The sequence below is a fragment of the Lepisosteus oculatus genome, chromosome 6 (genome assembly GCF_040954835.1).
Source record: "Lepisosteus oculatus isolate fLepOcu1 chromosome 6, fLepOcu1.hap2, whole genome shotgun sequence".
NCBI lineage: Eukaryota > Metazoa > Chordata > Actinopteri > Semionotiformes > Lepisosteidae > Lepisosteus > Lepisosteus oculatus.
The window spans coordinates 24813237-24830631 of NC_090701.1; the positions used below are offsets into that span (position 1 = coordinate 24813237).

The following is a 17395-nucleotide window of genomic DNA, read 5'->3' on the forward strand; positions in this document are numbered from 1 at the left end:
GTGAGAGTCAAAATCGTACTTATCCTTGACATTTGCGTTGAGAGCTTTAATGGATAGTGGAACAAAGGAATGTTTGTATCTCTTTGACTTTTTGGGAACCCTAAAATGTTTGCCAGAAGGAAGAAGTTGATATTCAGCGTTGAGTATGTGGAAAGGATCGGATATATTTTTCCTGCCTGTTTGATTATGGATTATTCAAAGATTGTCTGCAGGGAGGGGTGCTATTTCATTCGCATGAACTTCAAAGCTGTCTGGATGAGGTGGGTAATTTGCGATTAAAATTAATTGATAGATTACCAAACCACACTGAAATACCATATCTGATAATTCACTCAATTACAGCACGGTAAAAGAATAGCATTACTTCCTGCCAAACCCCAAACACTCTTATTCTCTATACTCTATACTTATAGGAAATATATGTGCTGCTGAACTTTGGAGCAAACACTCTCAACATGAGTAGACCAGCACGGGTTACTGTCTATGTGTAAACCTCAGTACTTACAGTATATGAATCAACCTGAGTGATCATTGTGGATTACGACTGTACCTGTGAGTGATCATCAACTGCTCTAGGATCGAAAACTATTTTTTTTAACATTCTAAATTAGGCTATTGTTGTCCCACCATTGCAAAAACCTTCGGATTTCTGACAGGTATACAGATGAGCTGCTACCTCTATGCATTAAGCTAAGAACAGCTGTATCATCTGAAAATGAAGCTGTTTTGACTACTGCTTGGACAATCATTTGTATAAAGTGTGAACAAAACTGGGGAGTTCACAAAGCCCTGAGGGGCACCTGTGCTAACAGATCGTTACTCTGAAAGAGTTTTGTTGACCCTGACATACTGTGTATGATTTGTTAAAAATGAATGCTACCATCTTATAATGTTATGGTTAATGAACATTTGTTTCAGCTTGTTTATCAATATATGGGGTTGCAGCATATTAAATGCAGAGCTGAAGTCCACAAAAGGTATCCGAGCATAAGCACTGGGGTCCTCTACAGATGCAGCCATTCAAAATGCACGGGCGATACCGCATTATTTTGCGGTACGCTGTACGCAGTCTACCGCAAGCTACCGGTAAATACGTAAATAAGTTACCGTAAATTCTCCTATAATATGACAAGCAAAATAATAGTATCCGGAATTTCCGCAAGGTGGAGCTAATAAAGCTTAACCTCTCATGTTTGAGCTGTGGCCATCAAAGTCTTTAACGAAGATATTACTAATAGTATTAATAATAAATGACCTTGGACAAGCTGTAAGTATAAACTCAAAGTATTGCCCTGGTCAACATTCTTTTTTTCATTGACCGTCTTTGTAAAGGTAACACCACAGCATTTCGCAATCACGCATTTGTTTCCAATCATGCAAAGTACAGTAATTTTTGAGAATCGATTCACCATGCCTTTCACATGCTCATAAAAGAGATTGATTTAGGAACATAAACATATTACCGTATGAAAACTGTACTGTATACAGTATGTATATGTATATTTAATGTCTTAACTGTGCCCGTTTAAGAATTGAATATTCATATCTAATTTTACCACTGAAGGGAAATCTTAGTAGCTGAGCATAAAAAGAATAGGAGCATACTGCAGCGCATGTGAAGGCCATAAACGATATTAATTTTGGAACATAAACATACAGTATATGGCTGGTCTCGGTACTTTAAAGAAAACAAACACAAAACATGGTTTCATTATGACCAGAATTGGTCTTGAGATATTTTTAACTTGATTTACAGTATTTGAGAGGTATGTCTTAACACCGATACTACAGTGCGTAAATACTGCTCACGTATATGTTTCTAGGTTTATATTATGCATTTCATACGGTCAAATTACTTTTGAGCAACTAATAAGAAGCGCGAAACGGTATGCGTTTTTAGTTTCGTTTTGTGCTGGGACTCTGCTTTTAACAATGTGGCCGTGGATTGATTAGAGATATCAAGTACATACAAGTCATTTTTTAAATGTTGTAGTTCGTCTTGTAAAAATGTTACGAGTACATCATCTATCAACAATTACACAGGTTCTGTTTCCATATTGCGGATTTTGGTTACGTAATATTATTTTCTAGATTTCACGTTGTGAATATATGATTTGGGCAAACAGAGCCGCAAAGAAGTACATTATGGGTTGTTGTTTTGTTTTTTTTGCAGTTTTATCTAGAACAAGCGATGCTTAAACCTTTGTCTGATTCTTGTGAAACTATCCACATGACAGTTACAGTACCTAGGAGTTGACTTCAATTATGTTTATATGGTTGTTTTTGTTGGTTGGTTGTTATTATGGTTATTAATAATACGATCTATAGTTGAAATCTGAGCCTAAATAAAAAGAAAAAGCAAGTGATTAGGTTTATGAGCAATCTAATTATTCGTTTAAAACGCTATATAAAATAAAGTTTATTATTAATTTGCTAGACAGAGCGGTGAACATTATTATGCATAAGACAAAGATAATGAAATCTATGTACGCTGTAAGGTTTTTACTTCTTAAACTTATAAAATACACGTTTCGAACAGAAAGAAATCCTCTTCCTGGTACAGTACTGTATGTATAGCCAACCAGCACGTCTTTTTTCTCCAATCAGAGGGGTGTCAGATGGTGTCAGCCAATCACCATTCTGAAGCCCTACCATAATCTCTGGTATGGGGAGACCCCAGAATTCTGTCCCATAGTTTAGACAGATGATAGATACTTTTATTGATCCCGTGAGGGAAATAAAGTAAATCATTTTCAGTTTAGGAAATAATTAAATGCTCGGTTAAAAGCAAAGGAGATTGTCTGTTATAGTGGACATAAAAACAAGAGTTCGCCGGCATTATATCCTAGAAGAAACAGACCAGGAGAATGCCCGCAGCGTAAAAGAAATTGCCCAGCGTAGTTATAGTGGACATAAAAACAAGAGTTCGCTGGCATTATATAATTATACGAATTACACGAATATAATTATATCTTATTAATTACTTAATTACTTGAGATACGCGATTCTTTTAATACAGTCTTTGCTGTGCTCTAGAGGATCCTTGTGATATTTCGAGCTCTTGGTGAATGATAAGTGTCGCAGTTTAAATCATTTTCGTAGTTAAAAAATATGGAATGCTCTGTTAAAAGCAAGGGAGTTTTTATGTCCGTTGCAGTTCTTTTGAAACTGAACTTGTTTGAATTGACTGAGCTCCATGCTGTACCACACAATGTCTGTTTTTTTTGTGCTGTCCTACTGTACTTCCTACATTGAAAATACCCGTGAAACCGGTTTAATTCGTCACAGCCAGGCCTCCCGCAGAGAGGGGGGTTGTACTCGTTAATGTCTTAGCACAAAGCAGAAACTTCTTGGAAAGATTACAGATTTTAATCGTCTTTTTTCTGAACCAGGGAAAATCTGATCATGTTTCTCTATAACAATAATAAAAAACTTTATTTTACATATCACCTTTAAAAGTGGCATCTCAAAACAATACAGTAGATGTAAACCACAGATTACAAAGTAAATACCCAGACAAAAGCAAACGCGTTTTTAATAAGATGCTTTTATTCGTTCATAATCCGACGATCTCAGGAAGACTAATGGGGGTCTGGCTTTTTTTCTGGAAAACCATAACTCTGGTCTTATCCTTATTATTGTTATAGAGAAACATTATCAGATTTTCCCTGGTTCAGAAAAAAGATCTAAAGTGCTACACATAACTTTCTTAATTCGATGTATTTAAAGCAGTGAACTACTGTAGGTGTCACATAACATTCAGAAATACAATCACGTATTTGACAAATAAAAACGATTACAATCTAATCCTTCCACGTTTGATCCCAAAATCCCAAGAAATATAAATCTTGATGGGTAGAAAGCTATGCTGAAAGTTTATTAAGATACTTAGAAGACAAAGATACTGTATCAATTTATGTTGCATTAGCCTGATTATGATTAAAAAACACATATAATTAAACACGCATTTGCGATTTAAATCAGAACACGATTTAAATCAATATAAATGTTTATATTGTAACGCATACTGTCCAGCCTCCATTTCTCTATAAAAATGTACTCTGTTGCACACACACACACAATAGAAGCAGGAAGCAGAAGCAGGGACCGTTGTCAGAAGGGAAGAAGGTGACTATTCATTGTTATCAAAAATGACTTGGAATCGATCATGTTGCGATATTTTGAAATATAAAAGTCAATTGATTGTCCATAATATCGCTATTCTATTTTTTCGAAGAAATGTTTGTTAAAAGAAAAGTCCAGCACCACCTGGATTCGAACACACAACCTGCCAGTTGTTTGTCAGGCACGTAGACCAGTAGGCTACAAGACAACTCGCATGAACAGGGAGGCGAAACAGCCCTACACAGCCCTGTCGCAGTACACGAATATAATCATACCGTTATTAAATTCTTTAGATACTCGATTCCATATTATATTCCCTATTAATCAAATTCTAAAAGTATGCTTGTTGACTCCGGTATCACGTTAGTTAAAGACTTCGATGCTTAAAATGTTTAGGGAGAAATGGAATACTGGTGTGTATGTTTTCTTTAAAGTACCGAGACCAGCTTTATACTGTATGTTTAAGTTCCAAAATTAATATCGTTTATGGACTTCACACGCGTTGCAGTATGCTCCTATTCTTTTTATGCTCAGGCACTAAGATTTCCCTTCAGAGGTAAAATTCCAAATACTACAATGGACACACTAAAGACATTTACTGTAAATCTTTCTACGACAGACCAACGGACCACGAGTGCCCCTGCCGGTCAACCAATCACGTACCGCGGTACCCTGCATCATCTTGCGTCACGATGCGCGACGCCGTAGCCAATTACCTCCGGTACGTGTCTGTACCGCGCACTTTGAATGGCTGCATCTGTAGGTGTTTTAGAACAAGTTGCATAATGCTGTTAATTACATAATCGGTGCAGACTTCTGAAACAGACTACTGAAAGATAGAACACCATGCTGGTGTAAATTCCTCTGCACAATTTTTTAAAATAGAGGCAGTGATGCCATCGGGGCCTGTTGCCTTTTTCGCGCATATGTGCTTGAAAGATTGTGTGGTCATCTGTGGACTTATTACAAGCCTACCAGCACTCCTGTCAGCTGTTATAGTATCTAATATACTGTCACATGCACCAGAGAAGTCCTTTGTCTCAAACCTCAAATAAAAGTCATTCAGCTCATTTGCTTTAGCTAGCTCATCCATTGTATGGAAGCTCTTCTTTGAAGAATTCATGTATGTGACTGTTTTCATTGTTTGCCACAACCTCCTGGAGTTCACTGTTTCAAAGTCACTCTCCATTGTCTCCTTGTGTTGATTCCTTGCATTCCTGAGTTTTAGTTTTAGCTCTTTTTGCAGTAATTTCAGTTGCACTTGATTCTGGTTTTTAAAAACGAGTCTTTTGCGGTTGATGCAATCTATCACATCCTTAGTTATACTGTACATGGTTTATGATTTGGGTACACTGTAATGCTTTTCTTGGGTATAACACTGTCCACACAGAAATGAAGGTAGTTTGTCATAGTCTCTGTTGCCTCATTAACCTCCAGGTTATGAATTATTTCCCAGTCTGTGCAAAGAAAACACCCTTTCAGCATCTCAATACTATCATCAGTCCATACATTTACAGCCTTAGCACCAGGTTTGCTGTTCTTGAGAGCTGTCTGCTAAGTGGAGATGAGGTGAACAGTATTGTGACCACAGTTAGACAGAGGTGGTTTGACTTTGGCGGTATAGGCTTGTTTTATATTACTGTAGCATTTGTCTAGAACAATTCCCACATTTGATATACTGTTCAAACTCAGTCAATGCCATCTCTAGTTAACAGTGGTTAAAATCACCCCAAAAAAAGAGCTTCCGAAGTCTGCAAGAGTTGCTCATGTACACAATCGGCTACCTGAGAAGCGGCAGTTGCTGCATTTCCACTGGAAGAAATGTAAACAGCGCATGTAATAATGTTACCGAATTCTCTCGGAAGGTAGAAAGGCCTGAGACTCATGCACAAAAGCTCAACATTTGTATTGCAGATAATTTGCCTCACAGAGTATTGTCTGCACCACAAAGACACAAATACCACCACCTCTGTTTTTCCCAGATGTTTCAATTCTATCTGAGCGAACATGGGAAAACCCCTCAATTTCCACAAGAGAGTCGGAGAAGTCTTGTTGAAGCCAGGTCTCACTAAATATCATCATACAAGACTCATGGTACTTGATGCACACATCTGATAATGGTCAGATGAAATGTTAGTCTGAAAGCAGCAGAGAACAAACAATTTAATCTGTATGGGGCAGTCAGCAGGTCTGTTAATAATGGTAAACACGAATATCTGCATCATTCAGTACTTGAATACTTGGAAAAATAACTAGAATTACACAGAGAAAATGTGTTAATTGATTGCAGCACAATGGATATCACTGCACCAGAAAAGCAAGCAGAGCCTGAATAACAAATGCATGCAATAAGGTTTGAGGGGAGAACTCCATCAGTGTAAAGCCATGAAGGACTGGACAATATTGTTATCAAAGCAGCAGACAAGGATGGTGCTATGGTGTGGCAAAGTACCTGTATAACACTGAAGCCTCAAGACACTTATCACATCCATGTACCTTTTTCATTTACGCAATGTGGAATAACTTTTTATTTGTTTTTACTTGTTTGACTGTTTCTAATGTTCTTTTTGCTGAAGGGTGGACTATTTAATTTACCAGGGCTTGTTTAAGTAGCACTGATGTAGTTTAGTATACAACTCCTGCTTTCAACATGTTAAAATTCCATATACTGTACACATTGAGACAGTCCTTGTCTGTGTAAGTATCTTACAAAGCGGTTTAAAAATAAATTATATGTATTGATTCATCCTGGCTCGCCCCAGCACTTAACTTTTCTTATTATTTTTCTATTAAAAGCCTGTGGCTGGAAGGTTGCCGCTTCAAATCCCATGGCTGGCAGAGGAATCCTACTCCATTGGGCCCCTGAGCAAGGCCCTTACCCCCTGCTGCTCCAGGGGTGCTGTACAATGACCCTGCCCTGCACTCTGACCCCAAGCTTCTCTCTCCCTGTCTGTGTGTCTCATGGAGAACAAGCTGGGGTATTTGAAAAGACAAATTCCTAATGTAAGAAATTTTATATGGCAAATAAAGTGATCTTATTAATTCATCAATTAATTTGCACATACTGATTATTTTTTGCCCTAATCTTTTTTTTCTTACTGTTTCTTTATTCATTTACACCTGTCTTAGGTTCAGACTTAGATAAAATCAAAAATGTTGACTGAAGGTGTTATTGCATAGATACATGAAGTCACTTTTCAGGAGTTTTTAATTTGTGATTGTTAGCTTGGTATAAATCTTGAATCAGTTCAGGATTGCACCTGTTTCTGTGTGTTGTCAGGGACTAAGAAAAAACATCTGCTGTGACTATTGCAGTAGGCTTATTAACACCAACCTACGGCTTACTCTAATTTAACACCAGCACAGGCTAAACTGGGCTCAAAATCCTTTGCAAGAGTCATAAAATCACATGGATCTATTTATACCTACAGCATGAATTTGTAACTATGGCACAGAGGTGCAGAAATTAGCATTGCTACCTCGCAGCACTGGGGCCCTGGGTTCCATTCTGGACCTGAGGAGCTATCTGCGTGGAATTTGTATTTTCTCCCAGTTCTCGCAGGTTTCCTCCAGGTGTTCAAAGACATGCTTGTAGGTCAATTGGGAAAATTGGACCTCGTGTGAGTGTATGTGTTATGCTTAAGTCTATCTGCCCTGCAATTGATAGACTTAAGCATAACACATAATTAAGTCTGTCCACAATGTGTCTTTGCATTTGTTGTTTGCCAGGATAGGCTCCGGCTCCCTCACAATCCCGAATTGGATGAAGCAATTAAAAATGGATGGATGAATTAGAAAGATTTGATACATCTACAAATAAAAAAATAACACCTCTGTGCTAGATGGCAGTATTTTCTTTTTATTCAAAATCTGTAAATCCAGAATCAATACATATAAACTGTTAAAGTCTGTTTAAACTGAACTCCTCTCCAAATAAAACAATAAACTCCTTACTAAGTTATAAGCTTAACTTTAAAAGACACGGATACTAAAAGAGCCTTTTGATCAGCAGCAGGCTCAGTAAAGAGTAAAAATTGAGAAAAAATAAAGCCAATTACATCTAAAATGCCATTTTATAATAATTGTATACAGTGCCTGAAGGTCTGCACCCCCTTTGAAATGTTTTACTTTTATTGTGTTTCAGCATGGAACCATGATGTAATTAATTGAGAATTTTTCCCACTCATCAAAAACATAGTACTCTATAATGTACTCTATAATACTTTCAATAAGTGAAAAAAAGTGAAAAAAATCCAGATATTTTATTAAATTAATTAAAATACCAGTCATTGCAAGGGTATAAGAAAATGTCCAAGGCATTGAATATACCTCGAAGCACAGTGAAGTCCATCATTAAAAAGTTGTGAAAATATGGAACAACTGTGAATCTGCCCAGAACTAGCTGTCCAAAACTGTGTGTCCGGGTAAGAAGAACCGTAGTAAAGAGAGGCCACCAAGAGGCCTTCAGCAACTCTAAAGGAGTTACAGTTTTCCATGACAGAATTGGGAGAAACTGTGCATGAGACAACAATAGCACACATACTTCATAAATCTGGCTTGTATGGAAGGGAGGAAAGAGGAAAGCGTTTGTTGAAAAAAACTCATATCACATCTCAGCTGGAGTTTGCCCAAAGCCATGTGAGAGATTCAACAATTTAGAGGAAGATTCTATGGTCTGATGAGACCAAAATTGAACTTTATGTAACTTCATTACACTGAGAACACCATCCCTACAGTGAAGCACAGTGGCGGCAGCATGCTTTGGGGATGCTTCTCTGTGGCAGGGACCAGAAACTTCATAAAGATAGAAGGAAAAATGGATGGAGCTAAGTGCAAAGAAACCCTGGACGAAAACATGCTGCAATCCGCAAGAGCACTGGGACTTGGAAGACAATTAATCTGCCAACAGGACAATAACTGGAAACATAGAGCAAAAGCCACACTGGAGTGGCTTAAAACCAAAAAGGTTAATGTCCTGGAGTGGCCCAGTCAAAGCCCAGACCTCAATCCAATTGAGCATCTGTGGAATTACTTAAAGATTGGTGTTCACAAATGGTTCCCATCCAACTTGATGGAGCTTGAGCAATTTTACCCCAAAAGATGGGCAAAAATTCCAGCATCAAGATGTGCAACGCTGATAGAGACTTACCCAAGGAGACTCACAGCTGTAACTGCTGCCAAAGGTTGTCTTACCTGTATTAACTCTGGGGGGGTGGGGGGTGAATACTTATGCATTCAGTTATTTTCTGTGTTTTATTTTTAATAAATTTAGTAAAATGTCTGGATGTATTTTCCACTTTGACATTATAGAGTACTTTTTGTTGATGAGTGGCAAACATTCTCAGTTACATACATCATGGTTCCGTGCTATAACACAATAAAATGTGAAAAGCTTCAAGGGGATGTAGACTTTCTAAAGGAAAGGCACTGTATTTCAAGAACAGCATCTGATGACAAAAATCATTATTTTCAGTGCAATCTCCTAAGCCAGGAGGGCATGTTCTGAAATTTGTACTGTAGTGTCCATGGAATCACTACAAACCCCATGCAGAACCATCAACATAGGGTTGTGAACAACAACAAATGCAAACACGGTTTTGTGCATGTTATTAGAGGGTGTCAATATTTTGTAACAAAACATTTAACTGTAAGTCTATTTGTGTATCAAAACACATCAAATCCCTTTCCTTGTGGTATGTCTTTTCTTGCTTAGGAGGTCCAACAACATGGTGGTGCACGTTATGCAGATGTATTGGCATGCACAAGGATTGTTTGATTTTTGTTTTAGGTAATCAAGACTGGGATAGATAACATGCACTGAATGCACTGGAGCCTTAAGGATTTGTCAAGCTTAGCTTCTCCTGTCCAGCACAACACAAACCACCAAAGCCTTTAAGTGATGACTTACGGGAAATCTGGTGGATCGAAGGCGGTCTTGATGACTCCAGCATAGATTGCTAAAATGGACAGCACCACGCAGGCCAGGAAGACTAGGGCTAGCTTGTTGACATACTTCACTCCCACAAAAACCACAAGTGCCATAAGAATGATGCAACATGTGCCGTAGACCCGCATGTTATTGAGCATGGCCACTGTCTCGTATTCCTTTTCCTCTGCTTTGAATACAGCAGCACTGGGAACAATATAGGTCTGCAGGACAAAATGAGTGTGGAAAAAACAATAAGTGACATATACTGTACACTCTTTTACTGCAGGAAAAACTATTGGTATTTAAAGCAATTAATCTCATTGAACTCTGATCCTATTTATCAGCCATTAATACACGTATGTCCTAGACAGGAAGTTCTAGTGAGCTCACTTATTCATCAAAAAGGAAGTCAATGTTTACAGAGAAGTGGTATAATTGTCAAATCATTATTAACAAACAATATTTGCTACATTTATAAATAGCCCATAGTCGTGTTTCAGATACATTGTCTGCAACAACAGAAAAGCAAATGCTTCTCCCGCCCAGCCAGAGAAAGCAGCAGGTGTCCTTTGCTTTCTGAGTGAGATGAATAAGAAAAACCGCAGAGCCTGTCAACAGAATCCAGAAAGAAAGCCCAAATACTCCATATGTGAAGGGTTAAACTTTGAGAAAGTAATTATAAAGGCAAAAAAATATCAGACATATATTGTATTATAATTATATTCAAGCTTAGGTGGGGTTACATACACACTAATGTACATCCTGAATGTTCCTGAAATCTTACAAATACTCACAAGTAGGATCTCAATGGTACCAAGGATATACATGGAGCCAGCAAATGTTGTGCCAAGGTAGAAGCACAAGCCCACAGCTCCTCCAAACTCCGGACCCAGAGATCTTGAAATCATGTAATAAGAGCCACCAGCTGTGACATGAACAGTAATGCAGCCGTCAGACAAAAAATATGACAATTTCTATGACACAAATCAATTGTATGCACTTTATAATACCACATTTAGTCATCTTTTACTCTGCTAACTATTTTATGAAATTACACTGGTAAGCACAGAACATTTAAAATATGTACAATAACAAAAGCACATACAGTGAGTGTACGAAACATTAGGGATGCCTTTCTAATATTGCAGTGCGCCCCTTTCTACCCTCAGAACAGCCTCAATTCGTCTGGGCTTGGACTCAACAAGCTGTTGAAAGCATTCCACGGGGATGCTGACCCATGCTGAATCCTGTGCTTCCCACAATTGTATTGAGTTGGCTGGTAGTGGATCTCTACTCCAAATAGCTTGTTCCACCTCATCCCACAGATGTTCAATTGGATTGAGATCTTGTGACAGCGCAGTCCATTGCATTAAGATGAATTAATTGTCCCGTTCGTAGAACCACTCCGATATAATCTTAACCTTGTGGCACAGGGCATTATTCTGCAGAAAAATCCATTCACAAATGGATACACTGCTGCCATGAAGGGATGCACCCGATTGGCAATGATGTTCAGATAGCCTGTGGCATTCAAATGTTGGTCCACTTTTATCAAGGGGCCCAATCTATGCCATGAAAACACCTCCCACACCATGACGGATGCAGGGGCTCATGTGGTTTTCTCCATACCCTAGTCCTCCCATCAACATGAAACAGCAGGAACTGCCAACTGCAACCACGGTTTCTTGTTTTTTTGCTGAAAGAAGTGGAACTCTATAAGGTCACTGGCTGCCATACTCCATTCGTGTCAAGGTGTGACAAGTTGTGCATTTTTTATGGGTCTTTCAACACCAAAGGTTGTTATGGAATTTCAGTTGACTAACTGTAGACCATCTATTGATCTGAACTTTTGTGTCAGCCTCCGTTTCATTAATGAGCCATTTTCGACCACTAGCCTGCCAGTGATGGCAGGTGGTGAACTATTCCAGATAGACATAGGATACTGTGGAGCTTGAAAAACTCAGCAGCACTGCAGCTCTTGACAAACTCAAATGACACGCTCCTGGCACCTACTATCCTGATCAAAGGCAGTTAATTTTTTTTCTTGCCCATTCTCCCTCACATACACAACCCATGTCTCAATTTGTTTCAAGCCTTATAAATCCTTCTTTAACCTGTCTCCCCCACTTCATTTACACGGATTGAAGTGCATTTTACAGGTGAAATCGATAAGGTATCATAGCTTTCACCTGGATTCACCTCGTCAGTCAATTTCAAGAAGAGAGCAGACCTCCCTAATGTTTTGTACACTCAGTGGACATACCTATGCTTCTACTGTGGTATTAAAATTTATAGATGACACCAATATATAAATTTTATACTCAAGGCACAGCTGAATCCATCATAGAGCAAAAATACTTTTTCAATGCATTCTAAGATCCAGTAAACAAATTAGCAAGCTAGCTTGTTTTTAAAATCAATCACTAAATGTATTGCAGTCACTAGTATCTCAAAAGTACCAAAATGAAAAAAAGAAAAGAAGAGAGAAATCCTACCTGGTACAACACCATTGGTTGCAATGGCACTCATCGATATCGCCGTCAGCATTGTCTGTCAGCCAGCAACAAAAGTATTGTTACAAAGAGGGGTAATAAAATTTTAGAATACCAGAAACAGGCTGAACAGGTTAATTTATAATTAAAATAATCATAATCCCCAAATTGTATATATTTTATTAAGAATATACCAGGGCAGTTGATATAATTAGAGGCACCTGTTGTATTTGTTCTCTGGCATAGCTTTGATGAAGAAAAATACGTCAGGCAAACTGGATTAAACAAAAATTTATTGATAATGAAAAAACACAAACTAACAACACACAACATAAACATACAACATGCAAGTTACACTATTTACAAACAAGGTGTCTTGATGGCCTTCATCCCGACCAAGCAGAAAAAGTATTTAAATCACGTATAACACCTAAGTGGCCCCAAATTAGAGATAAACCTGCCTTCTGCACCGAACAGAATACAATCTATAATCAGATTAAACAAAACAAATGGGATAACTCCCATTTCTAAAAATTCAATCATTAACCAGGAGGGATTAATCATTTCTACATACAAAAAAATCAGTTTCCTCAAAACATCCGAATAACAAGCTCTCTAAAGAAAGTTCAAAACTTCAAATACTAAACTCAAATCTGGTTTTAATGACTGATCGGAACATTGACCTCCCTTATATCTACTGATCTCTCCCGTCATTCACTACTCTCTGCTCCTTCTTTTCTCTGTGTGTCCTCTGCTCTCTCTGCAACTTCTTTTCTCTTCTCTCTACTTCTCTCTATACCTGTCTGTTTTATCTTTTGCTCCTCAACTTTTGATGACTCTTAATTAACTAAGATAAACCACATTATTTCTTTGATCAGTGTCTCAGGGCCAAGTAAACATATCCGTTCCTTTCTTGCTTTAAAACTCCTGAGAACTACAAATGTTGACACTAGCTACTGCAGATGTTTGACTATTGTCTCTAGATCACCTGTGGGCAAACTACGGCCTGCCAGCCAGTTTTAACTGGCCCTTGAGGTAAAAGATAAATTAGTATTCGCCATATTCCACTTTGTTTGGTGCCGTTTTTTCTTACATTTCATAATTTGTACTGTTAGATGGCGCATGAACGTTTTACCACAGTGATTCCAAACTGTGCATTGCGCCACCTAGAGGAGGCGTCATTGTTGGCCGGGGGGGGGTCTAAGGTATTGCCAGGTAAAAATTTTATTACGAGCAAAACCCGTTGTCCAAGCACACAGAATGGACGAGTCACGCGCTACCTAGCTAGACTATGTCACATGACACTGGCCACAAGAGTCTGTAAGGAGCATACCAGTTGACCGCGGCTTCAGTGTTTAATATTTCTATGAGTGGTCATTTTGTGAGTGTTTTGTTACACAATCGCAATTGAGAGGTTTTTAAATATGAGTAAAAACCACAAAGGACATGGAGCCTATTTCTAAAGAGAAACAGAAATGCAAATACAGAAAGTATGACGACAGTTTCTTGAATTTCGGTTTCACGTGCACAATTGTGGACACTGAAGAATTTCCTCAGTGTCTGCCTTAAAGTGTTGGCTGCTGAGAGCATCCCCACCAATAAATTGAAACATAATTTGGAAACTGTTCACAGTTGTTTGATAAGTAAGCCTCCTGATTATTTTTTGCGCCCAGTTCTTTTTACATCATACAACGTAGTGTACTGAGTAGCACAATGCAAAAAACCTCATACTATTGGAGTACCAAGGAATAAGCAACAGAGCTCTGTGAATTCTGCTTCGCTTTGCAATATCCTGCCTTTGTGAAGCTGGGTTTTCAGCATTTGCGGTTATCAAAACCAAGTTCAGATCAAGAGTCAATGTTGAGAAGGAGATGCACGTTGCCATTTAAAAAATACTACCCAGTAATGTTGGTGAATTATGTTAACATAATTTATTAAACAAGCCCACCTACCCATTAAGAGGCACAAACAAAAAGACGTTGTATTTCTCCCCCTTTTTTAAAAAACATTGTTAGATTTTTACATTTTTATTTAGTCTTTTTATTTTACAAAGATGTTGACTATTTTTTAATTTTTTCAAATTGTTTGCACATTCAAATAATTTCAATAAAATGTGTTGTCAAGTATTTTTACTATTTTGATCAAGCCTATTGGATCATCTTTGTTTTTTTTTTGACCCATCATTTCCTTTTCAATGTATAATCTTTTGTAAAATATCGCACTGGCATAGAACTTATTTTGACTTATTTTGAGGCATGTGGAAAATTTGACAGGTCAAGGGAGGCACAGACTCAAAAAGGTTTGGGAACCCCTGCTTTACCAATGTGATTCACCAGTCAGAGTGTGTCCATCGTACTGTGAGGGAATCTGTGTCAAAATGAGTGGACTGAAGAAGCAGAAAGTTGACAGTGAATGCAGCATTTGCATATACAATTGCTAAACAAAGAAATCTGCTCTCTGAAGGGGAGCTTTTGTAGGAGTGCATGATAGAAACCGTAGATATTCTTTGTCCAGAGAGCAAAAACAAATTTGAGAAAATAAGTGTATCACACAGAACAGTTACCCATCCTGTAGAGGTAATCTGTGAAGACTTGGCTTGTGAGTTAAAAATCAAGTTTTATTCAATTTGTATTTTTTTATATTTAAAATATTTATTTCTCTGAAGTTATTGTTAACCTTGAACTAATAAGCCTATGTTGGAATCTAAACTTATATAGGGCATAGGCTATCTGTAACAGCAGCCTGAAGTGGCCTACTATACAGTTTCAAAATTTTATGTGGCCCTAGGGACATAAAAGTTTGCCTACCCCTGCTCCAGATTCTTGAGACACCACAATGGCCACTGCCAGTAATGGTAACAGTATTTTATTTTTTAAAATGTTTTTTAACATTTGCAACAGAATGATGAAAGCAGAAATTTACTTTGCTATTTTGTGTGTAATATTAAAATTTGCACTGTAATAAATTGTTGCACTTTTTACACATCTTGTAAAAATATGAATTTACAAGATTTTGTTTAAATATACATCAAACCTGACTATCAGAAAATAGTAAATACTAAAAAGTAAAAATTCTAAAAAATTAGGGTAGAATATAATTTCAATTATTATGATTTTGCTAACAATCAACAATAACAATGTTAACTGTTTATAAAAAGTAAATGTATTAACTAAAGAACAAAGTAGCACAGTGGTTAGTAGCTTTTTGTATCTTTTTTTTTCATAAAAACTCTTTTCATAAAAAAAATGTCTCCGTGGCTTTCAAAATTAAATTATGCATCCACATCTTTGAACTAAAAGATGACTTAACTATCTATCCATTCATTTATAGTGGTGGATAAGCATTGCTATTTTGCACTGCTGGGGCCCTAGGTTCAATTTCTGGGGTACAGTATAAGTAAAACCTGATTTTTAAGCTTGAAAGACAACCTTGAAAGCTCACTGATACGCACAAATTTCATTTTCTACTTTTGCAGCTTAAATTTCCTTGTGAGGTAGGCACTATCTGAGCTCTTATTTTATAAAAACAGATCATTTGTTTTGTGATTTTAAGTGATTAGAATCACAAGTTTTTAAGTGATTTTTTAAGGGTGGAGTTCTCTCTGCGTTCACATGGGTTTCCTCTAGTAATCTTATTTCCTCTCGCAGTCCAAAACATACTGGCAGGTTAATTGGCTCATGGGAAAACTGGCCCTGGTGTGAGTGTGTGTGTGTGTTTCTGTGTCTGTGTGTCTGCCCTGTGATGGACTGGCATTTAGTCCAGGGAGTATTCTGCCTTGCGCCTGTTGCTTGCTGGGATAGGCTCAAGCTCCCCTGTACTGGATAAAGATATCAGAAAATGGATGGAATTAAAGACACTGTGTAACTATACACAGTGATAAAAACCCAGTATGAGATGGCAACAATTACTCATTGAGGATTAATTTTAAAGTGCTGGCTTAAGGAAACAGCCTTTCTACCTATCTGGCTCATCTGTATACATAGCTAGTTGGTTATACTGTATAAACAAATTGCCTCTAAATATAAACATATTAAGATGCTAGTTCTGTGGATGTTTGCCTATTCCTTCAATTTATCCAACTAACAGTTCAACACTAGCTACTACACAAAGTCTAAAATACAACCTTCATTTCAGTAGCTACGTAAACATTCAACAGTGGTTATTCAGTACGTCCGTTAACTTCATCATCTTTCTCTGCAGTCTACAACATCTCCTGACATTTTGTCAAAAGTATGCCTAACCCTCTTGAAAGGAAGTGTTCTTGTTATCAGTGTATTCCTCAACTTTTCCAAAATTATCTTTTTCCTACCTGCATCTCTAGTCTTATTATGCTCCATACGAACTTACTTTTAACACGTGCCTATGCCATTTCCTGTGGCCTGCAGATAACACTTCTTAAGTCAGTCAGTTATTCTAGACTAAACCTTTCCCCCTACTTTGAAAAAATGAAAACAACAATTTTCATCTATCTCAACTGCACTTCATTCTTCATTTCAGATATAGTTACTACAGGAAATTTCAGGTCCACATTCCAGCTTCCGAGTTCTTCCTTCACTGTTTCAAGCCCCTCTTACTTTCTTAACTCTACTGCTATTCGATCTTTTGTCTGTACTACCTCCGTTGCTTCTTTTTCAAGTCTTTTCCTTCAGTGTCTGCAACCTGGCATCTCTTATTCTAACCATTCTCTCATAAACTAAGCTTTCTGGTTTTTAACAGATGCTTTACCCACAGATAAAAAAATATCAAGAAAATACATCTATGTCATCTATGTCAGCAAACAGGCATTCAGTACTTCTCCTATGACAAATGACAGATATCTTTATGCCATTTCTTTATGGCTTACATAAAG

At 37.6% G+C, this 17395-nt stretch overlaps 1 protein-coding gene across 5 annotated transcripts in view; it reads right to left on the minus strand.

Moving 5' to 3' along the window:
- Window positions 1–17395, minus strand: part of slc12a7b (solute carrier family 12 member 7b) — a 162469-nt gene that overhangs the window by 45767 nt on the left and 99307 nt on the right. For all 5 annotated transcript variants that reach the window (XM_069191100.1, XM_069191103.1, XM_069191102.1 and 2 more), the window contains exons 5-7: window positions 12550–12604; window positions 10849–10979; window positions 10034–10275 (exon numbers count right to left, since the gene is read on the minus strand). In XM_069191100.1, coding sequence (XP_069047201.1) covers window positions 10034–10275; window positions 10849–10979; window positions 12550–12604 — 428 coding nt within the window. The remainder of the gene's footprint in view (window positions 1–10033; window positions 10276–10848; window positions 10980–12549; window positions 12605–17395) is intronic.